We start from the raw sequence: 17032 nt of genomic DNA on the forward strand, positions 1-17032 counted from the left end.
CACCAGATCTCTTAATTCCCACAGTGCAGATGGATTGGGGAACTACAACAGCTGATTCCAGAACCATGATCTGAAATGCTGCCTTGCCTACAAATGCACCAAGCACTACAAATCAAAAGCATCTTCTGCCATTCTGGAAAGGAGAGTCTCCATTCCTGGGACAGCAGCCTAACTGATGGAAAGGCTTTGTGATTGTTTGCCCACTGAAACACGGATTGAAGAACCTGGCTCTGAAAGAATAAATGCTATGACTACACAGTAGTTAAATTCTAGATAATAGAATAAAGCAACAATCATATTAAAACAGTAATCTGCACATTATCACATAACTTTGCATTAAATTTGATCACAAAGCACCACTTAACTACAGCTGTGTATATATATATATGTGCATACAGAGAAAAGGAATAGAAGTCAGAGGACAAAAGATGAATTATTCATTTAACTAGAAGCCCATTAATTTTTTTCTCTATACAGCAGAATAGAATTAGGTTAATTTCAGTTGGCACAGAAAAGAGCCCCTGTTCACTATGACTGGGCCAAAGGGTTTTTGTGGGTTCTTACCTGGGAAACTCTGCATTGCTGCATCTTGACATCAACTTCATCCCATTCTTCTTCTACTTCAAACCAGCCAATAGGATCATCATCTCCCAAATCATCACACGAACAACTGCTTCTGTGTAGAGAAGAATGTAACACACTTTGTAAAGAAAAAGTTTAGAGACATTTCAAAGCTGATGATACTCTACCAAAATACTTAAGAGTGTGTTATGACTATAAAGATGAAGAAAGACAACAGAATGCTTCACAAACCCAAAGCTCTACCACATGCAAGGTTAAAAAAAAAAACCAAAAAAAAAAAATCTTTTTTGTCATGGGCCCCTTAACCTCCCCTTACTCCTAAATAACAGCTCTGAAAACTGGTTTAATAGAACTCAATTTAAAAACTTGTTATCATTGATCTACACCCGAAGTAGAAGGTTTGTTTTGCTATATCCCTTTTATAGCAGGCCTTTAAATCAAGTGGCTGAAAACAACAGCTAGGTACACATTTCACTCAACACATCAAATCAAGGCTCATAAAAATCAAACAACAATTAAATGATCCCCTATTTTTAAGTCACTTGGCACAATCTCAGTAATTCGAGCGGCATCGCAAAACAACCAAACGTAACATTTATTTCCCACGTGTACGTGACGAAAACCCATTTATACCTGGTTTTTAAAAACTGTTTGAACTCCCTCAGCTTCCATTTGTCGTAGCTCTCAAACTTTTTGAAGTGTTCCTCGGCGTGGAACTTCTCCGAGGCGCCGTTGTAGGCGAACACCAGCCCGCACTGCGCCCCGATGGCACCGCGCCGCACCTGGGGGACAAACACACACCAGGGCAGCCAGGAAGGGCAGGAACTGATGGGAAGCAACCAAACCCTGACAACCCTGCTCCCTGGGATTCCACAGGAAAATCAAACACCTTGAGAGAAATGTTATGAAAACTTCTGCGACCCGCTGAATTGAGATCACGTACGTGATTGCAGTTATTATTATTTGCTGTATTCATCACCCTGCCAGCATCCTGACATTAACTAGAGTGCCACATATTAATTCCCATTGTACTTTTGAGTTCTTTTTCCATTTAAAAGAATAAACAAAACTAAAATCATGTTTCCCTGTTAATATCACTACACTGCAAAACAGTTGCCTCTCCAGCTCCAGTTAGAATTTACTTGCCAGAAGTCCATTCATGTTAAAATCTCTTTGACATAGAAATATGCATTGTCGCTCTGGGAATTAAATAATACTATAGCTTTGTCTTAAGTAAATAAGTCAATTCAGCAGCAGAAACCTCACTGAAGTTTTGTCTTGGCCATGAGATTTAATCACAAGACCTTCCTTTGAAAGCAGGTAACAGTCCCACCAAATGTTCAAATTACACTGGTGTTTTTAAACAGAATTTGAAATACCTCCATTTAATCTGAACTCACTCTGCTATTCAAAGTTATTTTAAACATAAAAGACCTTGCATATAAATCCACACACTTCAGAGAGAAACCACAAACCAAGGAGTCTCTGGCTTGAGGTATATATTGCAAGATATAGATAAAATCAATATAAAATAAATGTCTTTACTACATGCTTGTGGCTCCCTGGAACAATTTAAGAGCTTTTCCTGAAGTTCCCTGACTTCCACTGAAGAAAAACTCTAAAATAAAAGTATTTCATAAGGAATTTATATTTCAGTTCATATAAAAAAAATGCAAATTCAATTCCACCACTAGGGGAAAAAGCAAGTCTTCTACTTCAAAAGCTCTCAGCAACTACATACCTTTATTCTAATTTGTGTCACTTGAAATGAAGATTCAGTTCCAGTAGAAAGAATGATACTGGCTCTGGTTTTCCCAGTTTCAGTAAGAAAACCTAAAGCAGCAGTGGGAACAGAATGAGTTTGAGTGAGTGCTAGTGCGAGGTGTTTGAAAGAGCATACTGGGATTGTGGGCTCAAGGGAGGAAAGAAACAAAACCACAACATTTTTCCAGTGAAATGCTCATTAGCAAATGTTTCCAAATAAAAGGGACTACTTAAAAGATTGTATTTCACACAGAACTCTCCAGGCAGTATCTCCATGGGCACTGCAATGTCTGCAGTAATTTCTAGAATATTTTCTTATTAAAGTTTATTAGCAATTCTCAAATATTACTTTGGTTTGTGGCTCTGTTGACTGAACTCAGTGAATAGTCCCCCAAACTGTGAGCCACCAAACAACAGCAGACAAGCCACAAAATAACTAAAGAATAAACTCAAAGAATACACATGAACAAACAGAGGTGTGAAATAAGCATTTAGAATGTGCCCGATTTTCTGTCACAATGGCTTTCATTTACCAGTAGCACTGCACAAGACAATAAACTATTAAAAAAAAAGAGATTAGGTGGCATTTCACTTAAAACGGAGGTCAAGAAACACAAATCTCTTTGTTTAGGTTGTATCCAGCACATAAAAGCATTGCATTAACAAAGAGAGGCTTTAAGGGAGGATTAATAGGCACGTGCAGCGAGAATTGAAATGACTTCTACAAACTCTGCCCATCAATATTTAGGAAACTAACAGTGACTTCAACCCACAAAGTGTGCTCTAGTAGAATATTCCCTGTGACAGCTCACTGCTGACATCCATGCAGAATATTAATAACTCTCTCCAAAATCCAATCTTTTTGTTTGGTTGGCTTGTTTTAACAATAAAGTGGTTTAGGAGAAATATTTAGCACAATACTGCAAAATCAAATTTATACATTGTTTTGGTTTGGGTTTTTGTTTGTTAGTTTACAAACAACTTTTTTTTTTTTTTTTTTTTTTAAATTACAAATCTTCCATAGCATAAAATTATAAAGAATCAAATATATATAAGTAAATATGGAACACCACCACAGCACTGTTAACAATCATTATGTTTGGTGGAATCATCGAACTAATCATAATTGATTTTGTGATTCTAATATGATGAATTTTAGGTCCAGGTTCTTACCATCCCCACTCCATGGCTCTACAAGGAGGTTTTCAGGCCCTGATTTATCTTCTTTTCCCTTTACATCACATGCTTGCAGAGTGAGTCGTAAAGGCTTTCCTAAGGGGAAAAAAATCAACAGGCTTATCAAATTTATTTCAAATGGTAAAATATATTTTCCAAAGTTCTTCATTCAGGAAAAAAAAAAAAAAAAGAAAAAAATTACAATACTACGAGATTTTGACTGTCAGATCCAAAAAAGGGGAGGGAAACTGGAATATGAGAGATGCATTACTCTACAGTAGATGGACAATGAAATTCATGGCAATTAATGTTCCTTCAACTGTTGCCACACTTTAAAATTCACAACCCAAGAAATACCACCTGACTTACAAAAGGCATTAGCTACTCTGGGGAAACCGAACCAATTTTCAAAATTTTCAAAAGTAAACATCGATAATCATAAAATAATCCACGTGCTCTTTGGCACAAGACAAGAAGTACTGAAAAACCATACTGAAAGGGCAGAATTCTTCATGGGAGACTAATGAGAATCTCAGAAGTTGATACCTGAGAAAATACAGATTCATCAGACAAGTACAGCAAATGCAGCAAAATCATCACCTGATGCCAGACCATGAACAGCTCTACACTACATTTAAAATGCATCTTCAATTTGTGCATGCCTGCAGGAGAGAGCACTCACTAAGGCTCACTCACTCAAACAAATGTCTTACTGGCAGAAGAAAAATACTTCCTGTCAGTTGCCTTTTAAGCAACACAAACACCATAGGGGCCACGATCTACAAAGTTCATGTTTTCTCTCTTGAGAAAATCCTACTTGACCTTCTTGATTTTCTTTTGATCACAGAAAGCTGATCAATCACCAATTTTTCGGGCAGTTCAGCTGCTAGGTTGTGATTTCAGCGACAGTTTTAAGTTAAGATTTGGATGATTTTTAAAACCCGACAAGTGGAAGAACTCGAAGCTGTGCATTTTCCTAAGGCTGTAGAGCTCAGGATGCAGGATTGTTCCATTACCGTATTTATAGAGCAGGTTCTGTCGGACTGCTGCCATGGAAGAGATCAGGGAGGAAGCCTTGTATGGAGTGTCCAGGTGATCAGTGATGGCACAAAGGGAACTCAGCACTTTGGCAACACTTCCCCGGGCTAAGGCAAAGGCCAGGAGTGTCAGCTCCACCTCTGGAGTAGTACAACAACTGTCAGGGAAAACAACAGTGTGAAAAGAAAAATTGGGACATTTGGTTTTTCAACAAATCTCTCAGGTGTCTGTTTCTTGGTGTATTTGTATTTTTCAAGATATTTTTAAAAAGAGCATGTGAGTAAAGATGCAAAAATTTGATTTACAGACTCTTCTAAACCACTTCCCACTGCATCAACCACACAAGCTCACCTTGTTATTCTGATAAGGAAGCTATCTACTTCTTCCAAAACGTTTGGTGATAAGAAGCTTGAAAAATCTGTGGAGCCTGGCGTTAGGGATAGAGGTGGCATGTGCTGCAGTGCTTTCCTAGGAAAAAGTGAAACACAGTGTCAGGAAACCAGGCAGAATTGGAGAAAAGAGCCTCCTGATGTGAATTAAACACTTGAGTCTTCATGCTTCGTGTGGGCAGGTCTCTGCAAATTGCTTCTGAGTGCACAAGATCTATTTACACAGAAAATGTCTTCAAAAGGGAACAACAGTATTGCATAATAGGCAGGGTAAGTTCAATGACTGCTGGGTAATCTTGAATCTAGTCTCAGATTTAATGAGACAAACATATCAAGCAGTTTTAAATTAAATCTGTGACAGCATTAGAAATAGCTACGTGTCCAAGCACTGCTTCATTTTAAGTTGGTCTAGAATTGAGCAAGAGCTTATGGATGGTGTCCAAGCACTGCTTCATTTTAAGTTGGTCTAGAATTGAGCAAGAGCCTATGAATAAACAGAAATTTGACTTGAAAGTCCCTCAGAAGAATTAGAGAAACTAAGGGAGACACTTGTTAGCTCAAATCAGAATTTTTCCGAATTTCTAAAGATAATGGGATAACCCCTGATATCAGGAATTCTTAAGCAGTTTCACCAAAGTTATTCTAAAGTCTTCCCACTCAGTATTACAGTTATTCCATCCAGTAAGTTTGGTGGTTTTGCTTTATAACTCTAAACACTGAATGCAATTCCCGAAAGCACGATTTTAGTCAGGATTTCTCCATTTTATTTTTTTAATGCTTTATTAGCTCCGTGCTCATTCTTCAGCATGGTAACATCGTGCTAACTGAGCTCTACAAAAGCTGATGTGGGTGTGGAGTGGTTTTATGAGGATTCCAAACCTTCAAGTCATGGAGCAGAAGTGTTTGGCAATCAAACAAGGAAACGTTACACAGAAAATGGTCAATCACCACGAGCAAACATTTGCACGGAGATGGAGCATGTAGTCAACTATATCCCCATAAAATGCATGACAAGGCATCATATAAGTAGAAATCTGCTGAAAATTAAGTTAAATGAAGCTTCAGTCCAAAGGGGAAGATGTTAATTTTATTGATTATTAATACCGGCCAAGAAAAATGAATTCATTTTAGGCAGCTCAAAGTCATTACAAGTAAATGGATCGGTGAAAAATCTGTATTTCAGTGTCCATTCAGTCATGGCTTAACAACTAGATTAGATGAAAGAGCCAGGAGAATTACACTTGTTCTAGTAGGTGCAAATGGATAGCAGTGAAACATCAAAAATCTGAACGATGAGACAGAAAAAGCTGTTTAAACACCTTAACAGAGGGAGCGGAAACCACATAGGGCAGATTGCTTACTAAAGCCAGAAGTACTTGCGTAAAAAATTAAGCAGCAGATTAAAAAAAAAAAAAAAAATCACACCCCGTGTTAAGTTTGTTACTTACTGGGTATTCTGTAAAATGGTGTGAACAAATGCTGGGTTTGTTTCCATGGAAGCTGTCACCAGAGAGGTCAGCAGGGACCAGTACCAGATGGCCGAGGCGTCGCACACGGACACTCCCACCTTCCTCACTCTCTGGTAGCCCACAGCCCGCAGCCCGTGGATCCTGGTGTCACATCCATCACTAAGGCAACGCTTGATGTTTATCTGTACATCTGTCAAAACACAGAACAGGAAAATTTTTTTTTCCCCCCATTTCTTCTTGCTAGGTTCGAGCTAGAAGGATTCGGATATTCCAAACATTAAATTCGCGCAGGACCCCCTGGAAGTTCCTGCTCGGTACGGACGATCACACACACTGAGCACCTCTGATCTGGGAAATTTGGCCTTTGCAGAAACAGCCTGTGGATCCATTACAGCTGCTATGACCTGGAACTAGGGAAAATTGTAATAAAATATCCTCAAAGTGGAAAACAGACTCTACCTTCCTACCTACGTACATAGGAAGTGCCTTGGTAGCAAGTGGTTGTGGAGATAATAGGGAAAAGGAGCAAAGCCCAAAGGCAAAGTTTAAAGTTACATAAAAATTTTCACACAAGTTCTTGACCATTTTGCACAGATGGCATTGTCCTGACTATTTTTAAGGAAGAACATCCTTGCTGCCCACTTGTGTGGTAGTGAAAGCTCCTCTCAGGGAAAAGCATCTTTTGGAAGTGAAGGGACAAAATTCCTGAAGCTGCAGAAACCATCTTAGGAAGGAGCAGCTTTTCTTGATTGATTGATTCCAATATAGCACCCACAGAGCTACCAGAATCAAAAATAACATTATTTAAAAGCATAAAACCTGCTTTACATTGGACCAACGTCAGAGTTTCGGGACCAAAAAAAAGCAGATTTTTTGCTAAATACTATCAGCCAACATATGCTTTCACTCTGCAAGCAAGGATATTTTAAAACTGCCCCAAGTCTTCACATTGAAAAGCTAAAACTGCGTCTTTTGTCATTTTTCTCTTCAACCCTTAGCCCACGTTACAGAGACCACGAGAAAGGCTGGGAAGACTCTCTTCCAGGCTAGAAATTAAACTAGAATGAAAACAACTCCTCTGAGCCAAGGAGAAGGCCCAAAGCGTCACCCCTGGTGACTGACACTTCAACACATCTCTCCACCATCTGACCCAACCCTTGACCTTGCAAAAAGCACCAAACCAGTATCCCAATGGTATCTTTATTGACTCACACATCTGACTAATGTTAGCGTCTTCCAACAGTGTTACGTAGCCAGTGATATTGCTTGGAATGTGAACATCTCGGACCTCCTGGAGACTGCTGGCGTTCCTTCCCACTGCCACTGTGACTTGCTGTGGCATGTAACTCTGGTCATTAGCTGCCACTGCAATGGACAGGTGTCTCAAAACCACATCTGGTTTCATCTTCAAGCTGCAAGGCAAAGAAGATAAAACAGTTCTTGCGAAGAGAAGGTAAGTCTAGCACTGTGGTTTTATTGTATAGCATAATACTACACATATGCATATTCCTCCTCTACAAACACAAATAAATCCTCTGAAGTGTACCTAATGCTTCACAGGTGTTCTTAACACCATGCCATGGTGAACAAGTTAAAAAATTTTGATTTAGGTGAACAAGTTAAAAAATTCAGTTGCCTCTGAGAGATTGTGGAATTTTCTATTTATATTTTCAAGTGAGAATTCATTCCTCAGGAGCAAAAATGCAGTGTCAATAATGACCAAAATGAGATTATTTTTTTTTTTTCTTTGAAGCATATATTCATAGAGCTACCACTGAAAAAAAAAAAAACCACTAACCATTTCTGTTTCATTGAGTGCTTCTGCTTCATGGCACTTCCTGGACAGTGGCAAAGTGTTTCTATTTAAGTACCAACCACTGCAATGGCATTACAGCTTGGAAAGCTTCACTATACAAGGCTGCGTGTCACCACAGCAGATACAGGCTTTTTACAGGTGACCTTTTATTTGGCAGTCAGGCTTTTAAATTTTATGCAGAGATTAATGACTCCTGTTTTTATCTATACTCATCTGTCCCTCATTAACTCCAGCTGTTCTCAATTACACCTGTTTTGGGTTTGTGTGACAAGGTTTTAGCAGTGGGGGGCTACAGAGTGTGAGAAGCTGCTGGAGGCTGGACCTGTGCCCAGGGGAGAGCAGCGTGCACTGGAGGAGGTTTGCTGGCAGGATTGGTGACCCCATGGGGGACCCTTGCTGGAGCAGCCTTTTCCTGAAGGACTGATCCCCACAGGGGCCATCCACTTAACATCTGGACTTGACAACCCTTGGGGGTCCCTTCCATCTCAGTATTCTGTGCTTCTGTAACTGCACCCCGTGGGAAGGACCCACACTGGAGCTTTTGAGGGGGACTGTCTCCCAAGGGAGGGACCCCAGGCTGGTGCAGGGGAAGTGTGTGAGGAGTCCTGCCCCTGAGGAGGAAGGAGAGGCAGAGCCAGCACGTGATGAACTGAGCGCAGCCCACATTCCCCATCCCCCTGCGCCTCTGGAGGGGAGGAGATAACTTCTCTTCCGTTTTTCTCTAAGAAAACTTCTTCTCTGGGAAGAAGAGGGGGAAGATTTGGTTTTGTTTCCCCTAACCCCACCCTGATTTAAGAACTTGAACTAAATTCCCTGAATCGAGCCTGTTTTGTCTGTGGTGGCAGTTGGTGAAAGAGCTCTCCCTGCCCTTGACCCGAGAGCCTTTTGTTATATTTTCTGTCCCCTGCCCAGCTGAGGAGTCCTGGAGCAGCCTTGGGGCCACGTAGATCCATCACCACCCCAGCCCACTGGCTGGCAAGCTAAGGAGTGCCAGCCCTGAGCCCCAGCTCACCGTATCCAGTGGGATCGAGCGCTCCCGTCCGACTGCCAGAAGGAGGAAGTCTCTCCATTCGTCATCTTGTCGATATCGGCCGAGTTGGAGGAGGTTTCAATGTGTGTGTAGCACTTTGTGACAGACTTCAGCTTGTCTGACTCCTGATTGCCATTCAGGTCACTGGGGTATTCTGCAAAGAAATCACTCGGAATAGTTTTCTTCGGCCTGTTTTGAGTATTGTTGTACCTTTGTAAGAACTACCTCACACAAATTAACTTGTTGGCACAAAACACGGCCCCGGACAGAAACTAGGAGACAGCAAAGTTTCATTTCAGAGGAAATTGCAATAATCTCCATCTACCACTCTCAGTATCAAAACGTCTCCATTCCCTGGAGTTCAATAGCTTTTATCTACACCTTTCATTAACGGCTTCACCGGTGTTTTATTATTTTTGTGCTCAAATACAAACAGATGAAAGGGAAAAGTAAATTACGATGGAGAAAACTTCAGTTCGTGTATTTTAGGGAAGGCACAAAGCACCCTCTTTCCCATGTAACTTGATCTGTTTCAATAGAAGTGCAGAAATCTGAAAATGCCTACTCAAGCTGCAAAGAACAGGAGTCCTCCCTGCAGGGACCAGGCCAGTCCCATCAGAGATACAGTAAAAGATTCATCACCTCCAGTCCAAAATGATAAAGTATCCTTTAATACTGGACAGTCAACTTCAGAAAACATCCACTTCCCATGGAAACTAAGATTCTAGCAACTAGTAGAGATATTTGACTGAATACAGAATATCACATACAAGTAACCATCAATTCTGAAACAGGCCAGGAGAAAGATAAGAACATTCCAGAGCGCTACTCAGATTGCTGGGTAGTTTGGAAATTAATTTATGTGCTTCAAAAAACCACCAAAAATCCACAGAAGCATGCAGATCAACTTCATAAATAAAACATGCAACCGGTTAGAGGTGGCACAGTAAAGAAAGCTTGTCATTTTATCTGTAGTCTCTTTTTCAAAGCCATGGTCACGCCACCATCCTGAAAAAGAAGGGAAGACCTTGCATACCTCTCTCTTTGAGGAGCAGCCGATCCAAGGAATCCTTCAGCACGGACGAGCGCATGGTGCAGATGTTGTTGAAGTACTCCAGCGCTGGGTAAGGGATGGCGGCGCTGGAAATGCGGTTCCGGTGCAAGAATCTCAATATCATGGAGGCGTGAAGGCCCAGGCGCTCCTTCGATTCGGAAAATATATCAATAAACCCTAGAAAGAGAGGTTATTTCCTCAGGGACCACAGTGTAAGAAGGATATAAAACCATTAGAGGATGTAGCTCAAGCCTGCAACCACTACAGCAGGGAAAAGTGCAGGAAAATATTTTTGCCAGTGACTTGAAATGCCTGAAGGAGTTCAAAGTAATTACCAAAAATCTCACATTTATATTGCTGCTCAAACCGTTACCTTCAAAATCTAAGTGAAGCAGTTGCACCTTACCAAGTTCAGGTGCTTGCATCACTCACCCTGAACCACACCGAGCTCTTCCCTTTGGCACTGTGGATTATTCCCAATGAGGTGCCTAATGCCTTCCACAGCTTGGCCAGAAATGTCAGCTCCTCAGCACTGGTACTCTGAATCACTGCATTTACATGCACACAACAGTACTTTCTAAGTCCTCTCCTCTGACTTCTCTGCAGCCAATTCTAGTGTTTCTTGTCTGATCCCTTAAGGCAAATCCTCTTTAGCCACTTATCATCAAATGCTTGGAAGGAAAGCCAGTAATTGACACTTATCCCAGAAATCACCTTCTGGAAACTGACACTTTCTGAACTATAAACCATAAAACCTGAATTATGTTTTATCAGGATTTCAAATGCTGAATAACAATATAATAATAAAAAAAAATATGTGACTCATCCCCTGGAACAGACTCCATGGAGGATTTATTCCTCCAGTCACCAAGTACCAAGCCCTGCATTAGCTGGGCACTGACCAAAATTCGGCAAGGTACACTTTTCTGTCTGTGAGATAAACTAAACAGGGGTATGACACTCACTAGTCACACAGAGAAGGAAACAGTGGTTATTTGTGAAAGGAAGTTCTGCATGTAATTCTGGGAAATGTTTCTTTACAGCAACTCCATTTGCTTGGCACTACGGAACCAAGAATCTTCTGGAGGATGGTTTTGATAAGATTAGGACAAGCAATGCTATTAAAGCAATTTATTGAAGCAGCACTCCTATGGGGCAGGGCTTGGAAAACCCTTTCTTCCAATACTCTGCTCTCATACCTGGCACCAGTGAACAAGCTTGCAGTTGCCTGATTACATGGCTCAGCCCACCCTGAAGATTTGCTCCACTAGAATTCTTGAGAGCCTCCAGCATGTTCTCCACATCTGCAGTGCCATCTCCTTCAGCATCAAATTGCGCAAAGGCCTGAAGAGTAACAAAAAAAAGAAAATTTGTTTCAGCATATTTCCTTAAGCAAGGGATTTCACAGAAACCGGAGCAACAAACATTGTAACGCTATTAAAACAAAATCAAAAGAATCCCTTTCCCAAAGCCCTGAATTCGTGGTAACAGGAAGCAGCCTGGCTGGAAATCTGCAGCGCTGGCCAAGTTTGAAGGTATTTGCACTGCCTTCCTATAAAAGTCTACTGGAGTCATGCTTAGGTGGAGGCAGCCCGTCACACACACCAGTGAATCAGCAGGATCCATCCATGGAGAGCTGGGACCGTGAGGAAGGTGCTCACCAAAAAGCTCCTCAGCTGAAGGGTGGTTTGGTTCCAAGAGCCACGCCCTAGATTACTCATCACTGCTGCATCCCTCTCTCATGCATCCACTCAAATTCCTTCAGGGTTAACACATTTTCTTTATTTAAGAGATTGTCCTAAGAACAGTAATACTTTTTCATTTGATTTTTCCTTCTATAAACTGCCCTCCTACACAGAGGATCAGTTTAATATAGTTTATCTAAGTAGAGAGTTAGAAAAGGGTTGGCATATCTTTTATCGAAGAGAACCACTGGCAGCTTTATTAACATTGACCCTAATAAAATTTTTAATATAAAAAGTTGTGTTGAGCATGTACAAAAAGTAACACACTGCATTTCACAACTTTGAACTAACAAACGTACAAGCTATCTTTATTCAGCTGAGCCTGTAAAACAGAGCTAAGCTCATAAATGTAACTTGCTTTAACTAGCCATTTCATGAGAGAATTCATGATTTAATAGCAGTGACACACCACTATTAAAAATCTGCCATATTCTCACAATCAGGTTTAATTTGAAACAAGCTTCTGTTTAATTGCTAAAACTTGTTCCAAAAGAGAAAAGTGGTTATTTCAGGAGCATCCACCTTTTTCATATAAATTGGGAATGCACTTACAAAAGATATTTCTTTACGAGCAAGACTTTAATCTCACTGCCCTGAACTTTGTATTCCAAGTTCAGCCACACAAGCCCAGTAAATTTGGTGTCTAAGAACAGATGATCTCACAGCTGTCTGAGTCAAGGGATCGCTGCTGCTCAGGAGGAAGCTCTTGGTTTGCTACCTCAATATCAGACTTGATGGACCATTAACAGTGCTATCCTAGAGAGTAGTAACCCGAAAGGATTAGCTCAAAATAACCTGCCAATTAACCGTGGCATAATTACACCAGTAAATCGAGAGCAAAGTCCTCAGAAGACAACAGAATTGAAACAGTGTTTTAGCTGACTAAAGCTCTCATGGCACTTCTGTGGCACAGAGCTGGAGTTCAGCTCGGAAGCTTTATAAAGTTTTATTATACACACAGCTGAACCCAAGTTAATAATGATCACCTTTAAAAAAATTATTGGGAGCAGCAAAGCTGGTGCTGAGCATCCAGCAGGCAGCACAGCCAGTCCAGCCCAGGCACAGGGCAGATCCCAAAACAAAAAAACACCTTTGCTTGAGGACAACGAGCCAGAGGGAATTAATTCTAACAGACATGACTCAGTTGCCAAAACAATTCAATGTACAGCTTCACACCATTCTCACCATTTTTCCTCATATTTCAAGTCAAACTGCACAATTACTAAACTAGAAATTGAACAAGTTTTGTGATGTTAACTGGTGGCAATAAACGAGGCAACAAGGCTGAATCTGCTGACACCTACTTTAAACATTTTTTAATACTCTCACGTAAGGAGGGATTACTACATGTATGCTTTTCTTCACATCTTAATGCACTATTTTGTTATTATTTTTAAACTCTTCCTATGACCTCAGCAGATTACACCAAACCTAGAACTCTAAAATTATTTTTTGACTGTTCAATATAATTTAAACTCTGTATTTGACAAAAAAAAACATACACAATTTCCACTGCTCTCCTGTGTAATGGGGGAAAAGAAAAACAAAAGTGGGGGAAAAAAATGAGTGCCAACCTGTACTCAAAAGAATTTCTGAGTTGTGTGCAGGACTGGGACATGATACAATTCAGCAGCAGCCTTACACAACTCAGCTCATTGTACTCCTAAATAAAAGCAGTAACTCCATACAGTTCAACCCTGAACATGAAGAAGCACGTGAGAAGCATCTTTCATAGGAAATGATGGGTGAGAGCACATGGGAAATACAGCACATGGAAACATCAGCCCCTCATCTCCCAGCTCAGGAGAGGGATGGAACAACAAGGAATCTGAAAGGTGACTTGGGAGAACTCCGTATTTCACCCCCTGCTCTCAGTGGAACTGCAGCATTAATGTTGCCAGCCAAAGCTGGATGCATGACATGACAACCTCTGAAGCAATACCAAGAAGGATCGAGAGGTTCAGTTTATCTAGAAAACAGATTTTGCATTTAAACATTGTTCATAAAACATTGGAAGTCTGTGCTCAAAGCCCTGCACTGAGAAGAGAGAAACTGAAAGGGCAGATCAAACCTGGGCTGTGCCAGACAGGACTCCAGAGATATTAAAAAGTGAAACCTACTGGCCTGCCACCCCTAAAGTGACTTCTCATCAGTGTAAAAGGAAAGCTCAAGTAGCACAGCTCATGGGTAAGTGCCAGCTACAGAAACGATGACATCAAGGTTTTCCACGGAACTCTCAACGTCTCGACTTTGCAGGACAGGCCAGATGTGACCACATATCCGTGCCATGGTAAATCCTGTGACAAGCTTTTTCCCCACTCCCTAGAGCAGGAAATGAAACCAAAACAAACAGATTCTTCATGCAGAGGAGGAGGTGAAATACAGACAATCCTCAAAATATTTCTGCAGCCCACAAGGCTCGGCTGTTTGTGCCAACAGGAAGAGCCCCAATGGACTAATTTCACCCTTGCTGTTGTTACAAATGGAGATGTGCTTGTTACTGGCTCTTCTGGTAAATGAACTGGAAGTGGAAGCAGCATTTTACCAAGGTACTAAAACCAGTCTGGTAAAAACACACCTATCTGTATGTGAAAATGAATCTCCTTCCAGTTTCCAGGAGCCTTGTTCACCTGTCAGCACCGATCTGAGGCGTGTGTGTGTGATTTAACAGTTTACACAGTTATTCTGCTGCTCGGGAGCAAAACAAAGACAGCAGGAAGTGACTGCTGAGCCTCAGGAACTGCTTGCACTAAGGAATTCAGACACAGCCACTTTCTCAAGTGAGTGTGGAATTCCTAACAGAGTACTCTGCTGCATTTTGGATTGCTACAGAGTAAAGCTTAAGTATTCTAGACATTAAGTTCTTCATATCCTTTCCCAAAGAGGGGATTTCCCTGGAAATCCCACCAGGAAGGAAACTACTCTCTTTTACCATTAAAAGCTGACCAGAACACCTTCTGGCTGTGGAAGGGGATCTCTGCAACACTACTTTCTTACAACTTTTCCAAAAGCCCTACCTTACAATAAAAGAGATACTTGACAACTTCACTGCCGGTTTTAAAAAGCTACAATAAAACTAAGCGTGGTAAACTTTGACTTGCTGATAACGCTAGTAAGCATCAAGCAGAATTACTCAGGCAGGATTTACTACCCGTGTTCTCACCACACCTGTGCTCTCAGCTGCACTAGCAGTAGCAACAGCAGAAATATTGCTGTAAATACCCATTTTATTCTTAAGAGGTTGCTGAGCCTGATCACTGATAACTGACATAAGTTGGTTTTGAGGGTTTTTTTAAGGATATCTGGAAGCTGACAGGCTGTCTATCAACAGCAGCAGCCGCTTTTCCAACCTCGTGCAGAACGCTCTGGCTCGGCCTCTCCCCCCCGTACCAGGACGCGTGTCCGGGGTCCCCAGGCTGGTGTGGATGGCCACGGACGCGGAGCCAGCTCTCACAGCGAGGGCTCGGGGAGACCGACCCCCAAGAGCGCCCCGGAGGCTGCCCCACAGCCCTTCCCCCGCCGCCGACCACCGCCGGCCGGACAGGCGGATCGCTGGAGGGGAGCCCCACCCCTGAAGCGTCCAAGGCCAGGCTGGACGGCGCTCCGAGCAGCCCGATTTACTGGAAGGTGTCCCTGCCCGCGCAGGGGGGTGGAACGCGATGGTCTTTGCGGTCCCTCCCTGCCCGAGCCCTTCCACGATCCCCGCGGACGGCGCTTCCTGCCGGCTCTCACCTCCTCGCTCTCCCCGCGGGACCCGGCCGCCAGCCGGGACACGCTCTCCAGCACCTCGCAGAACTGCTCCAGGCTCACGGCCTCGTCGCCGCGGCTCAGCCGCTCCTCCAGCCATCGCACCAGCGCGCTGTGGTGCCGCGACACGAGCGGCTCGGGCAGGGCCGCCTCCCGCAGCCGCGCCGTGGCCTCCCGCAGCCGGGCCTGCTCCAGCAGCACCTCGGCCGGCGGCAGCGCCGGCGCGGCCGCGCCGGGTTGGGGCGCGCCGGCCGCCCCCTCCATGCCCTCTTCGGCGCCCCCCTCCTCCTCCTCCTCGCTGCTGTGGCTCGCCGCCGTCCCCATGAGCCGCTCGGGAGCCCCTCGCAGCCGCCGCCGGTGCCGCCGCTCCCGCCGGTCCCCGCCCGGCCCGGCCCGCCTTAGTCAGCAACTTCCCGCCCGCCGCACCTGTCAGCGCGGGGCCGCCACACCGCCGTAAAGCGGCACCCGCGCCACACCGCCGCAAAGCGCCACACCGCCGCAAAGCGACACTGCGCTGCCGCAAAGGGCCGACCCGCCGGCCCCCGCGACCGGTGAGGGAAGGAGAAGGAGCCGCTGGGGAGGATCCAGCGTGGGCAGCAATTGTGGAGAGGTTTGGGGCAGCTCTCTCGTGTGGAGAAGACTAAAGGGGATCTCATTAATTCATAGATGTATCTCCAAGAGGTGCCCAGTAGGGCGGTGCTAGGCTCTCTTCAGTGGTGTCCAGTGACAGGATAAAGAGTAACGGCCATGAAGAAAACCATGACAAATTTCGCCTCAATATGAGAAAATCTCCTTGATATGAGTGTGGCAGAGCACTGGGACAGAATTGTCCACGGAGGGCATGGGAGTCTCCCTCTCTGGAGAAATGCCAAACCCATCTGGGACCTTCCTGTTTCACCTGCTCCAGGTGACCCTGCCTTGGCAGGGGTTTCGACTGGGTGATCTCCAGAGGGCACTAACAACCCTAAAGATTCTTTGAATATTTTTATGAACAACACCATTAAGAAGAAAATTTTCCCCGGTGAGGGTGGTGAGGCCCCGGCACAGAGTGCTCAGAGAAGCTGTGGCTGCCCCATTCCTGGAAGTGTTCGAGGCCCGGTTGGACGGGGCTTGGAGCAACCTGGGCTAGTGGAAGGTGTCGCTGCCCAGGGCAGGAGGTGGAAGGAAATGATCGTTATGTTGCCTTCGAACCCCTTCCATGATCGTTTCCGTGCCCCGCTGC

General features: G+C 43.5%; 1 protein-coding gene across 1 annotated transcript in view; it reads right to left on the bottom strand.

The window, feature by feature from the left end:
- Positions 1 to 16134, bottom strand: part of ZZEF1 (zinc finger ZZ-type and EF-hand domain containing 1) — a 57137-nt gene extending 41003 nt beyond the window's left edge. The window contains exons 1-12 of the mRNA XM_040082231.2: positions 15796 to 16134; positions 11518 to 11662; positions 10301 to 10495; positions 9247 to 9418; positions 7631 to 7830; positions 6398 to 6608; positions 4912 to 5028; positions 4539 to 4717; positions 3520 to 3618; positions 2324 to 2415; positions 1216 to 1364; positions 565 to 676 (exon numbers count right to left, since the gene is read on the bottom strand). Coding sequence (XP_039938165.1) covers positions 565 to 676; positions 1216 to 1364; positions 2324 to 2415; positions 3520 to 3618; positions 4539 to 4717; positions 4912 to 5028; positions 6398 to 6608; positions 7631 to 7830; positions 9247 to 9418; positions 10301 to 10495; positions 11518 to 11662; positions 15796 to 16134 — 2010 coding nt within the window. The remainder of the gene's footprint in view (positions 1 to 564; positions 677 to 1215; positions 1365 to 2323; positions 2416 to 3519; positions 3619 to 4538; positions 4718 to 4911; positions 5029 to 6397; positions 6609 to 7630; positions 7831 to 9246; positions 9419 to 10300; positions 10496 to 11517; positions 11663 to 15795) is intronic.
- Between the last annotated feature and the right edge of the window lie 898 nt (positions 16135 to 17032).

The sequence above is a fragment of the Hirundo rustica genome, chromosome 19 (genome assembly GCF_015227805.2).
Source record: "Hirundo rustica isolate bHirRus1 chromosome 19, bHirRus1.pri.v3, whole genome shotgun sequence".
In the NCBI taxonomy this organism is placed as follows: domain Eukaryota; kingdom Metazoa; phylum Chordata; class Aves; order Passeriformes; family Hirundinidae; genus Hirundo; species Hirundo rustica.